General features: G+C 35.3%; 1 protein-coding gene across 3 annotated transcripts in view; it reads left to right on the top strand.

Annotated features, from left to right (window-relative positions):
- The window catches only part of LOC127508646 (tripartite motif-containing protein 16-like), a 134,630-nt gene that overhangs the window by 45,438 nt on the left and 63,876 nt on the right, over positions 1–25,316 (top strand). The window contains exon 7 of one of the 3 annotated variants that reach the window (XM_051886779.1): positions 1,032–6,927. The exons of the other annotated variants lie outside the window; for them this stretch is intronic. Within the exon in view, the coding sequence (XP_051742739.1) occupies positions 1,032–1,576 (545 nt within the window). The 3' untranslated portion in view covers positions 1,577–6,927. Of the gene's footprint in view, positions 1–1,031; positions 6,928–25,316 lie in introns of those variants that run through there. 3 annotated transcript variants of the gene reach the window in all.

The following is a 25,316-nucleotide window of genomic DNA, read 5'->3' as shown; positions in this document are numbered from 1 at the left end:
AACAAATATTTTTTTTATAAAACATTAATAATGTAATAAAATTTTTCACAGTGTCAAAACTACCTGAGTACTAACTTTAAAACATTAGAGAACAGCAGTGCAGAAGATAACTGAGCCTTTAAATCTTCTTTGTAAAGCTTTACGAGGCATGAACAGTCCTCACTTTAGATGAGCTCACAACAATAGTTAACTGACAACTACTAAATGTTTTATAACTACCTGAATTAATCATGAATTACAGTAGGAATTTGTTTTAATAAAGCATTTATTAACACACTGAGTAACTATTACTATATGTCTAAATAATAAGATGCATAAATGTACATTTAAATAGTTTATTAATTATTTACTTACACTTTATAAATGATCTTATGAACCACTGACAACTCCTAAATAACTGGTTTGTAAATAATGTAATACTTAATTTAGAAATTATAAATTGATCATTAATAAAGTATGAAAATACAGTTATTAAACATATTATAGATATGCCTATAAATCAAGAACAAAGCATTTATAGGTGTATTTATAAACTGCTTATTAATGGCTATTAATGCTTTATAAATGATGAATTGACTGTTTACTAATGCTTAACTAATGCTTCATAGTGTGCAGTTATTATAAAGTGTTACCTATCAATTTTTTTTTATAGAATATTTGTTGATGGGCATAAAATGTAGGTTTTGAACCAACTGTAAATTAAATCTTATTTGTCCTTAACACAAGTACACAATTAATGTTTTATTAACATGTAACTAAAATGGTTGTCTTTAGCCTACAGAAAAAAGAAAAAAAAAAATCATAGTAACACATTGCTATGTTTATAGGCTACATACTATGTTACCTGTTAAATAATTAGTTTATACCATGTTTTGGACACAATATTTAGCATAGATTTTTTGTAGATTCAGATAGATTGAAGTTTCATTGATGATTTTACCAGTCAAAGACACATTTAAAAAATTCCAACTTTAGCTGGGTCTATTATCATTTTATAATGATAAAGTCATGTGTGTGCTTCTCTCTATCAGATTCCCATCTGTTGACCCTGGATCTGAACTCAGTGAATAACAGGCTCCGTCTGTCTGAGGGAAACACAGTGATCACTGCCACTGACAAACCCCAGCGTTATCCTGATCATCCAGACAGATTTGATTGTTGGGGACAGGCGATGTGTAGAGAGAGTGTGACTGGACGCTGTTACTGGGAGGTGGAGTGGAGCGGCAGTGATGGGATATCAGAGGTGGATATATCAGTGACGTATAAAAGCATCAGTAGAAAGGGAAATGGTCTTGAAAGTGTAGCTGGGTGCAACAATCAGTCCTGGAGTTTGTTCTGCACTCCAGACGGTTACTCATTCTGGCACAATAACATAGAGACTAAACTTCCTGTAGTCAATGTCTCCAGGAGAATAGGAGTGTATGTGGATCACAGCGCAGGGATTTTGTCCTTCTACAGCGTCTCAGACACAATGAGCCTCATCCACAGAGTCCAGACCACATTCACTCAGCCGCTTTATGCCATGCTTGGACTACAAAGGCACACAACAGCGAAACTCTGTCGTCTGACTAATTAACTCACACGTCACGTCTCATGATGAATCAGTATCAGTAAGATGTCATGGGCCTTATTTTCTAATCAGAAAAAACACTAATGAACTTTTAAAAATCATAAGTATAGTAAGAGTAACCCTTCTCATAAGATTAGTATAATAATGGCTGTAGAGTAAGAGATGATAATTAATGTTAAAAAAATGTGACATTTAGTCTCTGTTGAAATTGGATGCAACTTTTGTTCTGATATTAATTTAACTTACAATTGTTGACAAACACAGCCTGACTAAACTAATAACACAAATGATTGTACATTTTTTTGTACATACGTTTTCTGTAAAAAAACAACAACAACAAAAAAACTTACGTACACTGTAAAAAACATGTTCACTCAACTTAACTTTTTGAATTCTCTTTTTGCTTTTTTTGAGTTAAGTTTAATCTACTTAAAATATTAAGTATGTTCAACTTGTCAAATTTAAAGTTATTTGAGCTTATAAATAACTTTATGAAAGTAAGGTGAACTTTAAGTTTTCACTTTTTACTTTTTTTTTTTGTTGTTGTTGTTCAAGTTTTTGAGTTATTAATTTCCACTCAGTCATGTTTCGGTTGGCAACCTTATTCATTCCCATTTACATTCATTTCTACTGCAAATAATATATATTTTTATATATTATTATTATTATATTATATTATTATTATTATTATATTATAATATTATTACTATATTATTATTATTGTTATATTATATATTATTATATTATCATAATATTATTTTTATAATAATATAATACAAATAATACTAGATAAAAAAGTTTGTCGAGACAAACTTTAAGTTGGCTTGAAAAAGTCGGTCCAGAAAGTTTAAAGTAGTTTATAAAGTTTAAAGTTTGAAAGTTTTCAGTTTGAAAGTTTGGTTTAAGTTTAGTAGTTTTGAAATAGATAGATAGATAGATAGATAGATAGATAGATAGATAGATGAGAAGTGATAGATGAGAAGAGAGATAGATGAGAAGTGATAGATAGATAGATAGATAGATAGATAGATAGATAGATAGATAGATAGATAGAGTCAGGGTAATCAAGATGGTTGCTAGGGTGTTGCTATGCGGTTGCTAGGGTACTCGGGGTGGTTGCTAAGGTGTTGCTATGCGGTTGCTAAGGTATTCTGGGTGGTTGCTAAGGTGTTGCTATGCGGTTGCTAGGGTATTCGGGGTGGTTGCTAGGGTGGTTGCTATGCGGTTGCTAGGGTACTCGGGGTGGTTGCTAAGGTGTTGCTATGCAGTTGCTAAGGTATTATGGGTGGTTGCTAAGGTGTTGCTATGAGGTTGCTAAGGTACTCGGGGTGGTTGCTAAGGTGTTGCTATGCGGTTGCTAGGGTAATCGGGGTGGTTGCTAAGGTGTTGCTATGCTGTTGCCAGGTTACTCTAGGTGGTTGCTAGGGTGTTGCTATGCAGTTGCTAGGGTACTCGGGGTGGTTGCTAAGGTGTTGCTATGCGGTTGCTAAGGTACTCTAGGTGGTTGCTAAGGTGTTGCTATGCAGTTGCTAGGGTACTCGGGGTGGTTGCTAAGGTGTTGCTATGCAGTTGCTAGGGTATTCTAGGTGGTTGCTAGGGTGTTGCTAAGGTATTCTGGGTGGTTGCTAGGGTGTTGCTATGCAGTTACTAGGGTAATCGGGTTGGTTGCTAGGATGTTGCCAGGGTGATTTGTGTGGTTGCTAGGCGGTTGCCATGTGGTTGCTAAGTTGTTCTGGGTGGTTGCTATGAGATAGATAGATAGATTTAGTTTTAGTCCCTATGTAATTTACCATAGTAGGAAAAACACACTGGTTCATGGGCACGGCTTCACCATAGTATGTCTATGGGGCAACTTTGGGCAGCTCTTGCGCCCCAGGGGTACAACTTACACCCCATTTTGAGGTATGGTCTGACAGAGCCTGCCAGCCTCTTCAAACATGGTAACCCACATGTTTCTACGAAATCCTCGTTAGGAGCTATGACTCATCAAAGTTCGTCGCAATGTTAAGTCTAAGGGATTTTTCGCCCGATTTTTCGCCTGCCGGACGAACATCGCACACCCGATCGCTTATAAAAGTCATAGCACACCTCTCCTCAATGAGCCGGTTGATTTGACACCTCATTCATGGGTCTATGACAAATGCTGCGGGAGGAGTAGCACGCAGAATTTTTAATGGAAGAAGAAGAAGAAGAAGTATGCACAATAACAATAATGATGCTTTGCCTTTGGCAAGCACCATTAAAAATAAGTTTAAATAGCATAACAGTAAGTTGGCTTTTTATGATAATGATAATCTTAAATAGAAGATCAGTAAGTTGGCTTTTTCAAGCCAACTTAATTAGTACCCCAAATTATTGTTCCATGTCTGTACGGAACACGACTCACTCCCTGAAACTGCGATGACTGACACCATGGTAACCATAGCAACGTCCTGGCATCTGGCTTGTTTATCCTATTCTGACCAAGTAATATTACAAAGACAAAAGACTTGTATTCAACATTTTTAACCAAAGCACAGATGAGGTGTTGTGTTTTGTTTGTGCTTGTAACGGCTCCTTCACAGAGCGCGCTCATGCAGTGTTGCCATGTCCTCGTATTATATGCTTTTTTGGGCTTGTTTAAGCTTGGCTCATAAAGCTATCGAGTTAAAGTGTTAGTTAAAGAGAAGGAAGTAAAGACATCGTTAAAATAGTCTATATGACTACAGTTATTCAACTTTAATCTTATGAAGCTATGAGAATACTTTTTGTATAAAACATTACTGAAGTGCATCTTGAGACAAAACAATGGCACTGACATATTTTATGATATGCCAGTGCAAGTTATTTTTAGTGAAGACAGCTCAAACATGCATTTTAGTCTAGGACTAGCTTAAGCCTTGTTTGTAAATCCAGGGGAAAGAGAATTAACAGTGCTTTAGATGTTAAAATAAAGTTTGGAGTCACCATTATAGAGATCAGTGTTTGATTTAGCCGGGCTCTTCACCCTTGACTTTTTAACTTTTTTTTTCTGGCTGTTATAACTGTGCTTTTCCAAAGCACATTTGTTATAGCAAATATATTGCCGGAGAAGATCTGATCAGATTACTTATTGATAATCTATTGATGATGATACACTCATAGTGGCCTGATTCGCTGATCTCTGAATATAGTATTTAGATGAATAATTACATGTTGCTGTAGCTCTATAATACTACTGCATAAAATCCTGTCCTGCTTCGATATTTTGAAAGTTTTTAAGTCATTATGCAGAAATTAATTGGACAGGATCACATAGATACACTCACAGATATCAAGAATCAGTGTAAAAGATCACCTTTAATGATAGGTGCAATACAACACTTAAAGTGGTTCTCCTATGATTACAAACCAATGAACCACTTTTAGTGCTATTCAGCACCATTTTTGTTTGAGGTTACTGTTGTGCTGAAGAGTAGAGCCTTACTTAGGACCATGTGATATTTCAGTTTTTCTTTTTTAATAAATCTGCAAAAATGTCAACAATTCTGTGTTTTTCTGTCAATATGGGGTGCTGTGTGTACATTAATGAGGAAAAAAAATGAACTTAAATGATTTTAGCAAATGGCTGCAATATAACAAAGAGTGAAAAATTTAAGGGGGTCTGAATACTTTCCGTACCCACTGTATGTTAGTGTAAAGACACCTAAATGACACTTCAGAAGCAGCCCTGTGCCATCTTTGCAGTGTAAATTTGCCAAAATAATGTAAATGATAAATAGATTATACAAAAAAATATTGTCATATCATATGTTTTAAGCACCATGATAAATCAGCAAAGATGAGATGATATTGAATCTTTTATTTTCCAATTAATAAATTGAAAATGTAATCTCAGATATGATAGCATCTTATTAATCTAAAAATGGTTATATTGTGGGAGTGTGAACTGATCATGAGATGTGTATGAAGAAAGTGTGGTGTGATTATATGTAAATCCAATTAATTCAGTCTTCTAGTGGAATTTGATGAAAATCCTGATTATTTTTTGCCAAAGTTTGTTGAAAGTAACTTTCGATTCTTTGTTGGGGTAATGAAAGAAATGTATATTTTATGTTGTTTGGTTAAAAATCCATACAATTAGTGGACTTAAATTGTTTTACTTTAGATTACTTTATGACTGAAAATATTTTATGAATAAAGGAAAAGAAACCAAGACAGATGTTTGCCTTGTCCTGGTCAATCGCAGATCTTCTTCTTTACCACCAGGAGGCGCTAGCAGCTATGTATTCCATATATCAAGCACAACTGCTCTCCTGCATTATAAACATTTATCAGAAATTCACGCATTTCCATCTCTTTTCTCAATATCTCAGTCACCTTCTGCACTACATCTCCCAGAATCCTTCCTGGTCCACACATTCTACAATCATCACCAGCTGTCTGTCATTGGTCTCGTCGTGCACAAGACTGCTACAGTTTGGATCGTGATTTACCTGAAGTATAGGCTACTTAACTCTGTATCCTATAGGAATGGAGAATGAAGCCTCTTGAATCTTTGAAGCTTTTCTCTGATGGTTTTGGGAGAAGATTTGAAGCGTTATACATTCCTACTGCTGGTGAACACGCGTACATAGTAGTTAATGTAGTTATATAGTATGTAGAATACAAACGTGTCAGTAGGGAGTCTTAAAGCAACAGCTGCTGATGGAACGGCAACAGCGTTTTGGCTTTCTATTGCGCATGCGCGACTTTAACCGCTACTTCCTGATGCAACTGGGTTATTTTTGAACATGATCTTGGAGGCATATACAGTATGTGTGTGGCTGTCAATAAAACTCAGAATAGTCAGAATAGTTTTATAGTATATTTAAAAGTTTTACGACATTCTTTACACATTATTTATAGTGATTTTTACAATACAAATTGTTACAAAACAGCTTTAAAGAAAATATAAAAACTGAAATAAAGACAACTCTTGCATTTTGTAGATTATTCTACTAGAATCTGAGTTGTTTTCTAACCAGATCACATGATTGTTTTCCATTAATGTGATAAACATAGTCATTTAAACATTATTTCATACATTTACATAGATATAATAGTGTCTAACTTTTTTAAGAGAGAAAATCCCCTCAAAATCAAAAAGCCATGACATGTATTTACAAAAATAAAACATTTTACTTTATGAGACTTTTTGCTTTCCATTATTCACATTTGTTGACACATGATCATTAAAGCTTTCCAAAATATATATGGAAGTTGTAAAATTAGGTTCGTTAAAACATTTTATTTTATTCTGAACCCCATATTTCAATGTGTTGTATATATAATGGCGATCATTTTCATTTATAACACACAAAGCATAAAATATGGCTGGACAAATAATATTATTTACAGCTGTAAGTCACTTCCAGATATTAATAGCTGACATGAATCAGAGTTTGTAGCACTTAGTTGACCAGATGTCTTCGCAATGCACCTTATAAAGTAAAAACAAAGGGAACAAAGATTATTATTTATTAGCGTCAACATAGCTTGTATAAAGCTAAAGAATTTCGAGATGAATAATTCAATAAAACTTCAAAATTTAGGATGAAAATTGGACATAATAATAATAAAAAAAAAAAATGGCTTACTTCATGGCAAACATATATGAGTCACGTCCAGGTATTTATAAGTTCCGACACAAGGATCAGAGTAAAGTGAGTTTGATGCAAAAACAACACAACTCTTTTTTTTATTGCACCTGATTCATGGACAGAAAATAATAAGTATGTAAGAATAGCTTTAGTGTACCATAGACATAAGAATTACATTTTCCTTGCTCTTGTAAAATACATAAAATTAATTGTAAACATTTTATCTGTCAAACTTACTTTGAGGAAACTATTTGGGTGACTGGTGCTCTGCAGCGCGTATTTGTGATCTGAGAAGTTGGTTTCCCATGAGCACATGTTGTGCGATCGCTCCGTCCATAGGTGGCTCTAATAACCCTTATTGATCCCCAGCCTGATACAAAGACAAAGAAAATTGTGGTCTTGAGAATTGTGATAAAGTTTAAGATCACACACGGTTGGAATTCTCTTCCACTGCTTCATGACTCTCTCATTTTGTCTTATTTAGGCACAGAAATATAACTTAAAAACTACTGAATTACTCACTACAGCTGAGGACCCCTGATCTTCCTTCACAGATCGCAAGTGCATCTATACCTGCAGAGGGGAAACATACAACATGATATATTACAATTACTTGAAATAAAAATAATGTAGTTCTGTACTAAAATGTTTAATCAACTGTCATTCTTACCAGGTTGGCACAGTAACAGCAGCACTGAAAATCAAAGTCAAATAGAAACAAAGTGAAACACTGAATTGAGCAGTTGAAATCATGTCAGTTGAGCCGATTCTAAATCATTACTTACAAATGATCCCGCTTAGCTTGAGCATCAGCATGTTGAAGGTGTGAATCAAAAGGAAACTCTGGAATTCTCTTAAGGAGGCACATGGGTGCATGGTTTTTATAACAGACACAGATGCATTATCATTTGTTTACTGTAGATAACCAATGCGGAAATGGGAGTTTATAATCTCAGAAATTTCAAAACAAGCTTTATAAATTTAGATGCAGCAATAAAAATAACTACAGTAAAACAAATAGATGATTTCTTTTGTCGATTGTTAACTTGGCTGATTGCACTTTCGATTTTCATGATCATATTGCACCCTATTTTACTGCTTTGTTTTGATCATATGTTCAGTCACGTTCATGATTTCGTTCATCAAAATTTATGGAAAAGTTGTTCCTGTTGTGGGATCACAAATAACGTGTTTGTGCTAACATTTTGGGAACATTACTAAAGACCAAGTAACTCTGAATGACATTTTATTAATGTTACTGAAGGAACATTTTTTTATATATATATAATTTTGAGTCTGGGTCGCATTGATTATTTATGCCTTTGCCAGTATGAAAACTTTCTCATTATTTCTTTCAAAACAGCATCACTACGACACATTATACCCGGAGTTATGACTCCCTGTGCTGAGGCTGCTACCTAGTCCTAACCTCACCCCACAACTAAGTCATTTTGCAGCACCACACCACTCTTGTTCACGCAGATGCATTCTGGGATCATTCTGTAGAAGTCTGCTCCCCCTTAGGCTAGTGAAACTGATGAATGTGTTTCTACAATTTCTGAAGAAAATGTCAGTGGAGAAGACATAGTGTAGGTTCAGTTAAGGTTCAATACCAGTAAACCAATTCAGAGGAAAATAGAAGCATTATGGTTGAAACTCATATCCTGTTATCATCTCCAGTATGTTTTATTACTTTTATCTATAGTTTGTGATCTTTGCTTGGTCTTAAACATGAAGTGTTTTATGACCCAGGAAGCCACAAATGTTATGTCCTTTATATTATTGTTGAGTACTGAGCACTCCTGATTATTTATCTGCATGTTTTGATCTCATGCTAAAAAAAACTTTTATCCAAAGCGACTTACAAATGAAGAGAACAATAGAAGCAATTGAACCATCAATTGGGCAACAATATGCAAGTGCAAGTACTAGTCCCATTTAGTCTAGCACAGTACACGTGACAAGATTATTTTTTTTAAATGGACATATAGAAAAGTAAGTGTTGACATAAAAGATGCATCTTCAGCAGTTTCTTGAAAATGGCTAAAGACTCAGAAGCTCAGGATGAGATGGGCAACTCATTCCACCATGGAACAGGTGAGGTAAAGGTCCATGAGAGGGATTTTATGCATCTTTGGGAGCTTCTGGAGGGCGCATAAGTCTGAAGTAGTGAGTTTAAGTATAGTGGTGCAGAGCCAGTGGTTGTTCTGTAGGCAAACATCAGAGCCTTGAATTTGATGTGAACTGATGAAGAGAGGTGTGACGAGTGCTCTCTTCGGCTCATTAAAGGGGCTATATGTAAGATTTTTACTTAAATAAAGCATAGAAATACCCCAATATGTTTGCAGATATTTAGGAAACATGCTAAGTTCACCTACTTGTTTCTCAGAAAAACAATGCTACAGCCAGATATTCTACTTTGAAATGTGCGTTCCGTGTCGGAATGTCTGTCTTTGTTTTGGTCTGTGCGAAACCGTGTGCTGCCAGTTTATCCAATAGTATTTCGACATCACAGGTTGCCAGTTGGCGGAATACACCGCGTATTGCAGACATGGAAACCAGCAAACAAACTGGGTCAGAGAATCGCAGATTCTACCCGACCTATAAAGCCTCTGAATCCATCTAAAAATCTCTATGAATGACAGCATATTAAAACACAGATAAATCAACTCATCAGCTTACAGTCTCCTCAGCTTTCATTGTCAATTGCGCTCCATCTTGTTGCGTGTCCTTGGCCACCCACATCTTTGAACGAGGGGGCGGGGCAAACAATATTTTGAATTTGGACTGCAGTACCTATTTAGACCACTGGGTGTTATTCCTACATAGAGCCCCTTTAAAGGGTTAGTTCACCCAAAAATGAAAATTCTGTCATTTATTACTCACCCTCATGCCGTTTTGCACCCATAAGACCTTCGTTGATCTTCGGAACACAAATTAAGATATTTTTGTTTAAATCCGATGGCTCCATGAGGCCTACATAGGGCTAAAACAACTAAAATAGGGCTAAAGGTACTAAAAACATATTTAAATCAGTTCATGTGAGTACAGTGGTTCAATATTAATGTTATAAAGTGACGAGAATATTTTTGGTGTGCCAAAAAAAACCAAAATGACGACTTATTTAGTGATGGCCGATTTCAAAACACTGCTTCAGGAAGATTCGGAGCATAATGAATCAGCGTGTCGAATCATGATTCGGATCGCGTGTCAAACCGCCAAACTGCTGAAATCACGTGACTTTGGCGCTCCGAACTGCGGATTCGACACGCTGATTCATTACGCTCCGAATCTTCCTGAAGCAGTGTTTTGAAATCGGCCATCACTAAATAAGTCGTCATTTTGGTTTTTTTTTTGGCGCACCAAAAATATTCTCGTCGCTTTATAATATTAATATTGAACGACTATACTCACATGAACTGATTTAAATATGTTTTTAGTACCTTTATGGATCTTGAGAGAGGAAATGTCATTGCTCCCTATGTAGGCCTCACGGAGCCATCAGGTTTAATAAAAAATATCTCAATTTGCGTTCCGAAGATTAACGAAGGTCTTACGGGTGTGGAACGACATGAGCGTGAGTAATAAATGACAGAATTTTAATTTTTGGGTGAACTAACCCTTTAATGATCACTCTTGCTGCAGCATTCTGGATGTGTTGCAAAGGCTTGACAGTGCATGCTGGAAGGCCTACCAAGAGAGCATTACAATAGTCCAGTCTGGATAGAACAAGAGCTTGGACAAGGAGTTGTGTAGCTTGCTCCGATAGGAAGGGCTTGATCCTTCTAATGTTGTATAAGGCAAAATTGCAGCAAACCTGCAGTTCTAGCAATGTGGTCTGTGAAGTTCAACTGATCATCAGTCACAACTCCAAGGTTCCTGGCTGTCCTGGAGTTATGGTTAATGAACCTAGCTGAATGGAGAAGTTGTGATGAAGTGTTGGGTTGGCACCGACCACAAGCAGCTCTGTCTTTGCGAGGTTGAGCTGAAGGTGGTGGTCCTTAATCCAGTAAGGAATGTCTGTCAGACAGGCAAAAAAGTCTGTACCTTCAACACTCCACTTTGTAGATATTCATTTCTCAGACTACCATTTAGAATTGTCTCTGCATCAGACATATTCCACAGAGCGATGGAGAACATCATTGAAGGACTTGAAGGAGCAAGAGCATACACTGATGACATCATCATTTGGGGATCTTCGCATCAGGAGCATAATAACAGACTGACCAAAGTGCTGCAAAAGAAAAATCGAGTGGACTGAAACTAAACAAAAACAAATGTCAGTTTGGTGTGCAAGAACTTGTGTTTCTTGGAGATAAATCAGAAGATAAAGCTCGAAGGAGGCAAAGCACACACAACACACGAGTTTGAGGTTTTAGTTTTTTTTTTTTCTATTGGCTGTTATATATTTTTAAATGATTGAGGTGTTGATGTAAGGAATAGTAAATAATAAATGACAAAAGATAAAATCAAATGAAATGTCAAACTCTTAACAGAAAGAAAAAAATACAATACAATCAACCTTAATCAAATAAATTCAACAAAACTTTCTTTCTTGTCTGTTTGGTTTATAAATTCCCTCATTTCTTTCTTTATTTTTCTTTTTTTAAAATTTTTTTTAAGAGTTTGGTTTGAAATTGTGGGTCTCTCTAATTTAAATACGCCTATTTGTTGCAAATTAATAAGTTTAGTTTCGGTTTAAGGCTCTACTTTTCTAATTTTTACTGTAGTTTAAACCACTTGCTTCAAATGCAAACTCAAACCAATATTTTAACCCAGATGACTCAATTAGAGTAAACATTCACATGAATTTACCATATTATATATATATATATATATATATTATTATTATTTATTATATACATATACATATATGTATATACACACCAAATAACACTTCTTATCAAAGATCTACATAAACAAAACGAACTGTATAAGGTCACAAAACAGCAAAATAAAAGTTCAATGATTTAAATTCAGGAAAATATACCTCGGTCCATTCGATGAATTCAGTTAAGGAAAAAAAAATATACCTCAGTTCATAACAGTTCAAAAGGAAAAACGATACCACTAACATTTACAACATTTAACGATCATTTATAACGTAGGCCATACTTCACAATTACATATCACTTCATTTTAACACAAATAGGATTACAACTCACCGTTATAATTCATCACATATATGAAAATAAATCCACAACTCACCAATTCCTCTGAATTAACAGTGTTTCTCCAGTTTACACCACGAACTATAGCGATGACTCCACTACTTCAGCTCGGCGCTCCGGATCAACAAGGCCAAGGTAAGCTCTTTCACAAAACTTTTCAATTTGATAAGCAATTTAAAGGAACACTCTACTTTTTTTTGAAAATCGGCTCATTTTCCAACTCCCCTGGAGTTAAACAGTTGAGTTTTACCGTTTTCGAATCCATTCAGCCGATCTCTGGGTCTGGTGGTACCACTTTTAGCATAGCTTAGCATAGTTCATTGAATCTTATTAGACCGTTAGCATCTCGCTCAAAAATGACCAAAGAGTTTCCATATTTTTCCTATTTAAAACTTGACTCTTCTGTAGTTACACTGTGTACTAAGACCGACGGAAAATGAAAAGTTGTGATTTTCTAGGCCGATATGGCTAGGAACTATACTCTCATTCGGTGATGGATGACGTTGTCAGAATGAGAACTGGAGCAAAAAAGCTACAGTTGTGCAAGAAGTAGCTTCAAGATGTTATACTGTGAAAACAGATGATAGACAAATCTTCAGATGTAACAGACGTGATCTGCTAAAGACTGAGAAAGAAGTAAAAGACTTGGATCAAAGCAATGCTGTGTCTGATTCAACTGCATTGTCCACAACAACTGACTGCAAAACTGACACTCAAACATCAAACAGTCACACTTAGAAGATCTGCAAGACACATTAAAATACCTGATAGATTGAACCTGTAAGAAATTGCTTCAAATATAGCGAGTGAGGAAATGTGAATGATTTTTTTTAGTTTATACGTTGTATTAACTGTTTAATAAGTGCAAGTTTAAATGTGCTGTATAATAACATTAAGTTTATTTTCCAATGTTTTCTTTACAGAAAGGGGGATGTGATGATATCAGATTGTTGTTTCTTAAGAAAGCCAATAGATGGCACTGTGTTAAGTGTTATGTGTGGAGTACCATACAAGTAATATAAAAAGAAGAAACCTAACACATGTTCAAGTAAGAAATAAAAGATAGACATGTTGTGACTGCACTGAAGACGTTTTATTAACATTACCAAACAAAACACAGTATGTGGCTGTCAATAAAAATGAAGTCAGAATAGTTTTATCGTATATTTTAAGTTTCACAACATTCTTTACACATTATTTATAGTGATTTTTTTACAATACAAATGGTTACAAAACAGCTTTAAAGAAAATATTAAAGAAAAACTCTTGCATTTTGTAGATTATTCTACAAGAATTTGAGTTGTTTTCTCACCAGATCACATGATTGTTTTCCATTAATATGATAAACATTATAGTCATTTAAACATTATTTCATACATTTACATAAATATAATAGTGCATAACATTTTTATGAGAAAAAAAAATCCCCTCAAAATCAAAAGAAAGCAATGACATGCATTTACAAAAATAAAGCATTTTAGGATCAGGATGTTTTTGCATTTTGACATTATTTTCATTATAGAATCTGGAGATTTTACTTTATGAGACTTTTTGATTCCCATTATTCACATTTGTTGACATGATCATTAAAGCTTTCCAAAATAAATATGGAAGTTGTAAAATTAGGTTTGTTATGAAATTTTTATTTTATTCTGAACCCCATATTTCAATGTATTGTATTGTTTTGCTGAGGATTGAATGGATAGACCAAAAACAATATTATATAGTTCAATTAAACTTCAAAATTCAGGATGAAAATTGTACATAAAAAAATGTCTTACTTCACCAACATCGATAAGACACGTCCAGGTATTTATAAGTTCCGACACAAGGATCAGAGTAAAGTGAGTTTGATGCAGAAACAACACATCTCTTTTTTCTATTGCACCTGATTCATGGACAGAAAATAATAAGTACGCAAGAATAGCTTTAATGTACCATAGACATAAGAATGACATTTTCCTTGCTCTTGTAAAATACATAAAATGAAATTGTAAACAAATAGATGATTTCTTTTGTTGATTGTTAACTTGGCTGATTGCACTTTCGATTTTCATGATCATATAGCACCCTATTTTACTGCTTTGTTCTGATCAGAATTTGGTATGTCACAATTTGGGCTTCCATTCACAAACATTATAATCCTTAGAGGACTAAAGATATTTTTAAGTATATCTCTGATTGTGTTAGTCTGAAAGAAGATAGTCATATCCATATAGGATGGCTTGAGGGTAAGTAAATCCAGCCTGGTCTCATTGTTAATACGTAACTTCCAAAAACACAAAACACACATTTTTGTACATTTAGAAAGGTGCTGAAACTTACAATATTGACGTAAGATCCCTAAACCTACCCATTTTATACAGAATGTTAAAACAATAAAACATAATGGAAAGAAATGTGTAGGAAAGTGACAATTTTAGTAAAAATATAACATTAAAACGATATTTTGAGCCACTAATCCTACACCTACCCCTAAACCTACCCATAACCATTTCTTAAAACTACACACTGTTATAAATAAAAGAATAACATACAAACAAGCGTGATCACAATAATTTATTCATTGTGAAAATGTCAACAGTGGTACCAAAAGTAGTTCAAATGATGAGGAGATGCAGTCGCAGTCCTCTCTGGCGGTAATAGTTTTTTATAGGGTACAGAGCAGAATGTAATTTATTAATTAATGTATTTATTATTCATTTATTTATTAATTAATATTATTTATTAATTTATTAATTATTATGAAAATATGAATCCGGCTTCTCTCCATGAAGACGTGCACTCATTTTAAATGTCAATCCACTGAAACACGGCATGTCGCAATCTGTGACGAAGCAGGCGAGAACCAATGAGCATTCGATATCAGTGCCGTAAACTATAGTTGCGTCCCAAATGACGCACTATACACTATGCACTTATACACTATGTACTTATGCACTATGTACTCATCCATGTAGTGTGTGAATTGTATATGGTTATTCTGTCATTTAACATCAGATACCCCCTCCCCCTCCGCCATGTAATTAAAGCTGCGACAGTTGAGTGCATGAAGTATCCAACATTCCACACTTCGTTTTTCCGTTAATTTAGTGCATCATTCGGGTATTTAAAGTGCACTTTTTCTTTTTGGAATTTTCTGTGTGAACACACTACTCGCACTATTTGTACTTAAAAACGTCATAGAATAGTGCATAAGTATGCAAATTGGGACACACCCTATGTCTTAACGCTTCTCGAGGGCGCAACTTTCAAATTTGTATCATAACGAAAGCGGGCTTTGACTTACGTTTTCATACACACAAAAACGTACAACATTGACGTATTTATAGCACTAAAACGTAAAAATACTTACGTATTAACAGCAAAAAAAACGTAAATCATGTAACGTAAAGTGTGAATGTATATGAATTCCCATGTATTAATATTAAAATCGTGGCTTTAATGATTTAACGATGTTTTTAGTTGAATTTATTGAAAGCAGTTTACTCATCTATAAACCCGATTCCAAAAAAGTTGGGACACTGTACAAATTGTGAATAAAAAAGGAATGCAATGATGTGGAAGTTTCAAATTTCAATATTTTATTCAGAATACAACATAGATGAAATATCAAATGTTTAAACTGAGAAAATGTATCATTTTAAGGGAAAAATAAATTGATTTTAAATTTCATGGCATCAACACATCTCAAAAAAGTTGGGACAAGGCCATGTTTACCACTGTGTGGCATCCCCTCTTCTTTTTATAACAGTCTGCAAACGTCTGGGGACTGAGGAGACAAGTTGCTCAAGTTTAGGAATAGGAATGTTGTCCCATTCTTGTCTAATACAGGCTTCTAGTTGCTCAACTGTCTTAGGTCTTCTTTGTCGCATCTTCCTCTTTATGATGCGCCAAATGTTTTCTATGGGTGAAAGATCTGGACTGCAGGCTGGCCATTTCAGTACCCGGATCCTTCTTCTACGCAGCCATGATGTTGTAATTGATGCAGTATGTGGTCTGGCATTGTCATGTTGGAAAATGCAAGGTCTTCCCTGAAAGAGACGACGTCTGGATGGGAGCATATGTTGTTCTAGAACTATAGATATACCTTTCAGCATTGATGGTGCCTTTCCAGATGTGTAAGCTGCCCATGCCACACGCACTCATGCAACCTCATACCATCAGAGATGCAGGCTTCTGAACTGAGCGCTGATAACAACTTGGGTTGTCCTTGTCCTCTTTAGTCCGGATGACATGGCGTCCCAGTTTTCCAAAAAAGAACTTCAAATTTTGATTTGTCTGACCACAGAACAGTTTTCCACTTTGCCACAGTCCATTTTAAATGTGCTTTGGCCCAGAGAAAACGCCTGCGCTTCTGGATCATGTTTAGATATGGCTTCTTTTTTGACCTATAGAGGTGGATTGTGTTCACCGACAATGTTTTCTGGAAGTATTCCTGAGCCCATGTTGTGATTTCCATTACAGTAGCATTCCTGTATGTGATGCAGTGCCGTCTAAGGGCCCGAAGATCACGGGCATCCAGTATGGTTTTCCGGCCTTGACCCTTACGCACAGAGATTGTTCCAGATTCTCTCAATCTTTGGATGATATTATGCACCGTAGATGATGATAACTTCAAACTCTTTGCGATTTTTCTCTGAGAAACTCCTTTCTGATATTGCTCCACTATTTTTCACCGCAGCATTGGGGGAATTGGTGATCCTCTGCCCATCTTGACTTCTGAGAGACACTTCCACTCTGAGAGGCTCTTTTTATACCCATTCATGTTGCCAATTGACCTAATAAGTTGCAAATTGGTCCTCCAGCTGTTCTTTATATGTACATTTAACTTTTCCAGCCTCTTATTTCTACCTGTCCCAACTTTTTTGGAATGTGTAGCTCTCATGAAATCCAAAATGAGCCAATATTTGGCATGACATTTCAAAATGTCTCACTTTCAACATTTGCTATATTATCTATATTCTATTGTGAATAAAATATAAGTTTAAGAGATTTGTAAATTATTGCATTCCTTTTTTATTCACAATTTGTACAGTGTCCCAACTTTTTTGGAATCGGGTTTGTACTTAGTATGAAATAACATTTCTGTTCGTGACTTGTGCTGCTCGTTTCGGAGGATTACATAATGTTAAACAAGACTACAATTTGAAACCTTATGAATGAAATTTCTGTAATTGTTTAACCATTTTGTAATATTTCGTTTGTTTGCTGTGAGACACAGAAGGTGTTTTCTCCTATGCAGCGACTGACAATACAACCAAGATACACCAAAACACAACATAAATTCACAAATCACATCAATTTTATTTGTTCGCTGTACTCCATATCTTTAGAATCCATATGTTGAGAACCAATGAGCGTTTGATATCAGTGCCGTAAACCATGTCGTAACGCTTCTCGAGGGTGGCGCTACTTTCAAATTTGAATCATAACGAGCGCGAGCTTTGAGTGTGACGGTCGCTGTTGCTGAGAATGAAGATGAAGATTGATGGATAAAGGGCTGAATTTGGATCTGTTCCTTACAAACATATGGATTCTGAAGATTTGGAGTACAGTGAACAAATAAAATTGATGTGATTTGTGAATTTATGTTGTGATTTGGTGTATCTTATGGTTGTATATTGTCAGTCACTGCATAGGAGAAAACGTCTTCTGTGTCGCACAGCAAACAAACTAAATATTACAAAATGGTTAAACAATTACAGACATTTTTTTTCATTTTAAGGTTTCAAAGTGTAGTCTTGTTTAACATTATGTAATCCTCGAAACAAGTTTGCAGCACCAGTCACGAACAGAAATGTTCTTTCATATTAAGTAACATTAGATGAGTAATGTTAAACTGCATTCAATAAATTTGACTAAAACATGTTGATATCGCAATTGAATACGACAGATTTAAAACATTAATGCCACGGTTTTAATATTAATACATGGGAATTCATTCACACTTGGATACGTAAACGATTTTACGTTTTATTGCTGTTAATACGTAAGTATTTTTACGTTTTACTGCTATAAATACGTAAATATAAATATGTTTTTTTGTGTGTATGAAAACATAAGTAAATGTACGTGTGGTAGAACCACACTTTTCATAAAAATACAAACGTACTCTCATGAGATCACGTTGGTAAATCATGGAATAATTTTCATTTTGGGGTGAACTATCCCTTTAAACTCAAGCTTTATAAATCCAGATGTAGCAATAAAAATAACTAAAGGAGGAAATGGTGACAAATAAGCTAATCATTTTTTGTCGATTGTTAACTTGGCTGATTGCACTAGCGATTTTCTTTTCATGATTATATTGCACCCTATTTTACTGCTTTGTTTTGATCATACGTTCAGTCACTTTCATGACCCTATTAAGAGTCCTGAAAATTTCTGGGAAAGTTATTCTTGTGTTATCACAAATAATGTTTTTGTGCTAACATTTTGGGACCTCTGAATGACATTCTATTAATGTTACTGGAGGAACATTTTTTTATATCTTTATTCAATATATTCATATACCAGATATTCAATAACAGTAAATTAATTCAGAGGAAAATAGAAACATTATGGTTGAAACTCATCTGAAACTCCTATTATCCTGTTATCATCTCCAGTTTTATTATTTTTATCATTTGTGATCTTTGCTTGGTCTTAAACCTGAAGTGTTTTATGACCCAGGAAACCTCAAATGTTATGTCCTTTATATTATTGTTGAGTGTTGAGCACTCCTTATTATTTATCTGCATGTTTTGATCTCATGCTAAAAAATTGTTGTTTTTTTTAAGAAATTGTGCGTCATTCACACTCACATCACAAACATTTACATTTGATTATTCAGCAGACAATTTTATCTAAAGCGACTTAAAAATAAAGAGAACAATAGAAGCAATTGAACCATCAACTGGGCAACAATATGCAAGAGCTACTAGTCCCAGTTAGTCTAGCACAGTACACGTGACAAGATTTTTTTAGACATATAAAAAAGTGTTGATGTAAAAAATGCATCTTCAGCAGTTTCTTGAAAATGGCTAAAGACTCAGATGCTCAGGTTGAGATGGGCAACTCATTCCACCATGGAACAGTTCAGGTCCATGAGAGGGATTTTGTGCCCCTTTGGGAGGTTCTGGAGGGCACATAAGTCTGAAGTAGTGAGTTTAAGTATAGTGGTGCAGAGCCAGTGGTTGTTCTGTAGGTAAACATCAGAGCCTTGAATTAGATGTGAGCAGATATTGGCAGCCAGTGTGAACTGATGAAGAGAAATGTGACGTGTGCTCTCTTCAACTCGTTATTTATAAAGCACATTTAAACATAGCAGAGCTATCCAAAGTGCTGAACAGAGTGAGGAAACATAAAATGAAATTAAAACAGGAATAAAACAGAGCAAAAAGCCAGACAAAACAGACAATAAACAGAAGCAAAATAATATTAAAATATTAAAATGCTAGGGAATAGAGATATGTTTTCAATTTTGATTTAAAAATGGTAATGGAAGGTGCAAGGCAGATGTCCAAAGGTAATTGGTTCCATAAACGGGGGCAGCAAGATATGAATTAAACCACTGTAAGGGTGTACCCTTGATCCCGAATAAATGCGCTAGACGCCAAATAAGGACATTATGGTCTACAGTATCAAAGGCAGCCGTGAGGTCATGTAGGATCAATACAGCATTTTTGCCGGCATCAACCGTGACTAAAATGTCATTGAACACTTTTAGCAAGGCAGACTCTGTGCTATGATGGGCAGTGAAACTAGACTGAAAAGATTCTAATAACTTGGCTGCATTTAAAAACGGGATTAATTGAGACTGCACAACTTTTTCTAAAAGTTTAGTTAAAAATGATAGCTTAGAGACAGACCAATAATTACTAAAACAACCCTCATCCAAACGTTGTTTTTTAAGCAAGGGCTGAACAACCACATGCTTAAAACTATTCGGGACCACCCCAGTGTCCAGAGATGAATTAATTAACACTCGGACACTGGGGCCAATTATAGGAAAAGTTGCTTTTATAATCTCTGTGGGAATAACATTGAGTTGGTAGTTGTCTTCATCTTGTTAACCAGATCAGAGAGTTCCATTAAAGAGACATGCGGGCGAATTCAAAGACAAATCTGAGAATTGTGAAGTAAAAGATGAATGAATAGCTAACATTTTATCAGTAAAAAACATTACAAATTTCTCAGAAAGTTCAGCCGAAGGTTCTGCATAGAATCAGCATCTTGGACTACTTACAGAATTTATCGTGGAGAATAAAATCCTACGTCTATGACAGTGTGTATTAATTAAAAATATTTTGATCTAGCTGACTTTGCAGCACTCTGAAAATTAACCAGACATTCTTTGAAAATCTCAAATGACACCGTTAAGTGATCGTGCTTCCATCTCCTCTCAGCTTTACGACAAGCCTGTCTGAGAGAACGAGCGTTATCATCCAGTCAATAAGATTTGCGTTTTGGTTGTTTCAATTTAAAAGGGGCAATAGAATCTAAAATGTCAGAACAAGCTGCGTTAAAAAAAAAAGAAATCAAATCATCAGGCCCAAAAGAAGACTCAGCATTCAAGATAGATATTTCAACAGCATTAGCTAAATATTTCTCGCTAAACTGAGAGGCAGTATGTGAATTTAGTGAGAATAAAAGCCTACAGGCTTACTCACAATGGCAGAGCTCGCAACAAGGATCATAAATACAATGGGCTTATGTTCAGAGAAGGAAGCATTTTCAATACATACATTGTTGACAGAGGTGCCATAAGACATAATAAGATCGAGGGTATGACCAAGGACATGTGTTGGTTGATTCATATATTGAGTAAAACCAACTGAGTCCAAGACATTACAAAACTCAGCAACCAAGGGACATCCAGGACATCAGACATGTACATTAAAATCACCTAACAATAACATACAATCATACAATGGAACGACAGAAGTTAAAAGTTCAGAAGAGTCACTTATGAAAGCACTGTCCAAGTTAGGTGAGAGCACAGAACAGCGCAGCGGAGGCTGACTGTAATGCTACCTCAAACTACGAATAGCTCCGAACAGAAACTGCGTGAATTTTAAGTGATTGTTTAAAAATCCAAATCCAAAATGAACAAAGTCCAGTTGACATAGATTTTGACAGTTTACTCCTCTCCGGCAAATCCGTAAACACAGAGGAGCAGAATTGATAGATGAATGAGAGAAATCCGGGAAAACTGAGAGATGAAAAGCATATCTATCATCCCATTAGTGCCTCATCAAATGGAGGCCCTCCATGCTTCTAGTATCCAAGGGAAGCTCCATCGAAGATTGTATAGAAGCAGCAATTGCCCGTCTGATTCTCACCCGAGCACCACGACTACCTCTCTTCCTGCGGCGTTTCCTTAGAGAAGGAACGCAGCAAGGTAGCTGGCGAGCGCACTCCACCACAGGTTGGCTGAACGGGGAATGAACCAAGAGAGCATTACAATAGTCCATTCTGGATAGAACAAGAGCTTGGACAAGGAGTTGTGTAGCTTGCTCCGATAGGAAGGGCCTGATCCTCCTAATGTTGTATAAGGCAAATCTGCAGTTCTAGCAATGTGGTCTGTGAAGTTCAACTGATCACAACTGAAGTTGTGATGAAGTGTTGGGTTGGCTGAGACCACAAGCAGCTCTGTCTTTGCGAGGTTGAGCTGAAGGTGGTGGTCCTTAATCCAGCAAGAAATGTCTGTCAGGCAGGCAAAAAAGTCTTAAGACAAACTGCACAACTAAAGGAAACACTGATCACAATGATGGTGACCAAATATTTTACACATCAACATCTAAACCTCTGTTAATTCTCAATAAGAACTGCATACAAATGACCGAAATAAAGTCAATCTGGTTAGTAATAAGTGAAGCTGGTAATGCTGTTTGTGGAGTTGTTTAATCCTCATCAGCTATGATCTTGAGAGATTTAATGTCTTTTCGGTTGATTTCCTCTAAGGCTGTTGCTGGAAGTCAGTTCTTGTGTTTCTCTTCAGCGATTCTACTCATTATCATCAGCTGTCTTCAATAATCAAACAATCATCCCTCAATTAATCACTTAATTATCTAATGAACTCTAGCACTGCTCTAGCAGTGCCTCTTTTAACACTCTGCCAGTGGTTTCCTTTATAAACAGAGTGGTGTTAATTTAACCTGTGCACCAACTGTGCCAAAAACCCATGTATACATTGTTTTTTTAGCTTAATTTAGTGTCTGCTGTGTGTACCATTACCCACCATTAGCCTATTTACCTGAGAACATAAAATCACTGATTTATACATTAACCTGTAAGAACCTTATTGACACACACACACACACACACACACACACACACACACACACACACACATTATTGTCCTCATTTTCAGTTAATTTTCACTTATTCTGTTCTTGAGGTTTGTTCATATCCCTATAAAATAAACATCTCTTAGCATGTAAATAAAGAAGGTCCTAATGAAGCACATGAGTAAGGTTGTGTAAAGGCTTGTAACAATCAAATTGATAACAATAGCTTTAAAACCATGTCAGTGGGCAGTAAATGAGTATAGTAATGGCTGTAGAGTAAGAGATGATAATTAATGGTGAAAAATTGATGATAATTCTGTTGAAATTGAACTTTTGTTCTGATATTACTTTAACTTACAATTGTAGACAAACACAACACAAGTAACTTTCAATTATTTGTTGGGTTAATGAAAGAAATGTATATTGTATATGTTGTTTGGTTAAAAATCCGTACAATTAGTGGACTTAAATTATTTTACTTTGGATTACTTTGAATTTATGTCTGAAAATACTATATGAATAAAGGAATAAATAAAGGGAAAAAAAAATCAAGACAGATGTTTTCGCTCCATCGCAGATCTTCTTCTTCACCACCAGGAGGCGCTAGCAGCTATGCATCCCATATATCAAGCACAACTGCTCTCCTGCATTATAAACATTTATAAGAAATTCACACATTTCCATCCCTTTTATCACGATCTCAGTCACCTTCTGCACTACATCTCCCAGAATCCTTCCTGGTCCACACATTCTACAATCATCACAGCTGTCTGTCTTCAATCACCTCATCACCCCACCACTCCACACACTCACAGACGGTCTGGTCTCGTCGTATGCAAAACTGCTACCATTTGGATTGTGATTTACCTGAAGTAGCTATAGGTAGCCTGATAAGTCTATGTTTGTCCTGCTCTGCCCTGTTCTTCGAAAAAAAAAAAAAAAAATCCAAAAGTCCAGTTCTTTGGTTTTCCAGCATATTCTGCATATTTTAACCCTTTTCGGCAGTGACTGTATGATTTTTAAGATCCATATTTACACACTGATGACAACTGAGGGGCTCATACACACCTGTTACAAATGGTGGAAACATTTACTGATACTCCAGAAGGAAACAATGCATTGAAATTCAGGGGGTGTAAACATTTGCACAGGATGGTTGGGGGGTAAATTGTTTTTATTTTGTCTTCTGGAAAGTATTTTATGTATCTTTTGTAGGGCAGTACTAAAAAAAAAAATGATCTTGAAATAAAATAAGAACAATTTCCAATCATCCTGTTCAAAGATTAAACCTACTGGCTCTCTTAAAGTGTTGTGTTGCCTTAGGCATCAGTGAATGTTTGCAGCTTTTGATCAACTTAGGTAACAACACACACTATTAACAATAAAGAATCAAGCATATGTAAACTTCTGAACTGGATGTTTTGTGTAAATTCAGGGGGGAGAGATCATGAATTGAGTCAAATGTGACCAACCAACTGCCCCACCAAGTTTTCAAGCAGCAGCTGCTGATGGAACGGCAATAGCGTTTTGGCTTTCTATTGCGCATGCGCAACATTAACTGCTACTTCCTGATGTAACTGGGTTATTTATTGATCTTGAAGGTATATACAGTATGTGTGTGGCTGTCAATAAAACTGAAGTCAGAATAGTTTTATAGTATATTTAAAAGTTTTACGACATTCTTTACACATTATTTATAGTGATTTTTACAATACAAATTGTTACAAAACAGCTTTAAAGAAAATATAAAAACTGAAATAAAGACAACTCTTGCATTTTGTAGATTATTCTACTAGAATTTGAGTTGTTTTCTCACCAGATCACATGATTGTTCTCCATTAATATGATAAACATAGTCATTTAAACATTCTTTCATACATTTACATAGATATAATAGTGTCTAACATTTTTAAGAGAGAAAATCCCCTCAAAATGAAAAGAAAGCCATGACATGCATTTACAAAAATAAAACATTTTACTTAATGAGACATTTTGCTTCCCATTATTCACATTTGTTGACACATGATTATTAAAGCTTTCCAAAATATATATGGAAGTTGTAAAATTAGGTTCATTATAAAATTTTATTTTATTCTGAACCCCATATTTCAATGTATTGTATTGTTTTGTCTCTCTGAGGAGTGAATGGATAAAACAGTATTATATACCAGCATCTAACATCTACAATAGCGATTGTTTTCATTTATAACACACAAAACATAAAATACAGCTGGACAAATAATATTATTTACAACTGTAAGTCACTTCCAGATATTGACAGCTGACATGGATGAGAGTTTGAAGCACTTAGTTGACAAGATGTCTTCGCAATGCACCTTATAAAGTAAAAACAAAAGGAACAAAGATTTTTATTTATTAGCAGTCAACATAGCTTGTATAAAGCTAAAGAATTTTATGATTAATAATTCAATTAAACTTTAACATTTAGGATGAAAATTGTACATAATAAAACAAATGGCTTACTTCATGGCCGACATTGATAAGTCATGTCCAGGTATTTATACGTTCCGACACAAGGATCAGGGAAAAAGTGAGTTTGATGCAGGAACAACACAACTCTTTCTTCTATTGCACCTGATTCATGGACAGGAAATAATAAGTACTTAAGAATAGCTTTAATGTACCAAAGACATAAGAATTACATCTTCCTTGCTCTTGTAAAATACATAAAATGAAATTG

The sequence above is a fragment of the Ctenopharyngodon idella genome, chromosome 3, assembly GCF_019924925.1.
Source record: "Ctenopharyngodon idella isolate HZGC_01 chromosome 3, HZGC01, whole genome shotgun sequence".
Classification (NCBI taxonomy): domain Eukaryota; kingdom Metazoa; phylum Chordata; class Actinopteri; order Cypriniformes; family Xenocyprididae; genus Ctenopharyngodon; species Ctenopharyngodon idella.
This window is presented reverse-complemented; position numbering and strand designations above follow the sequence as displayed.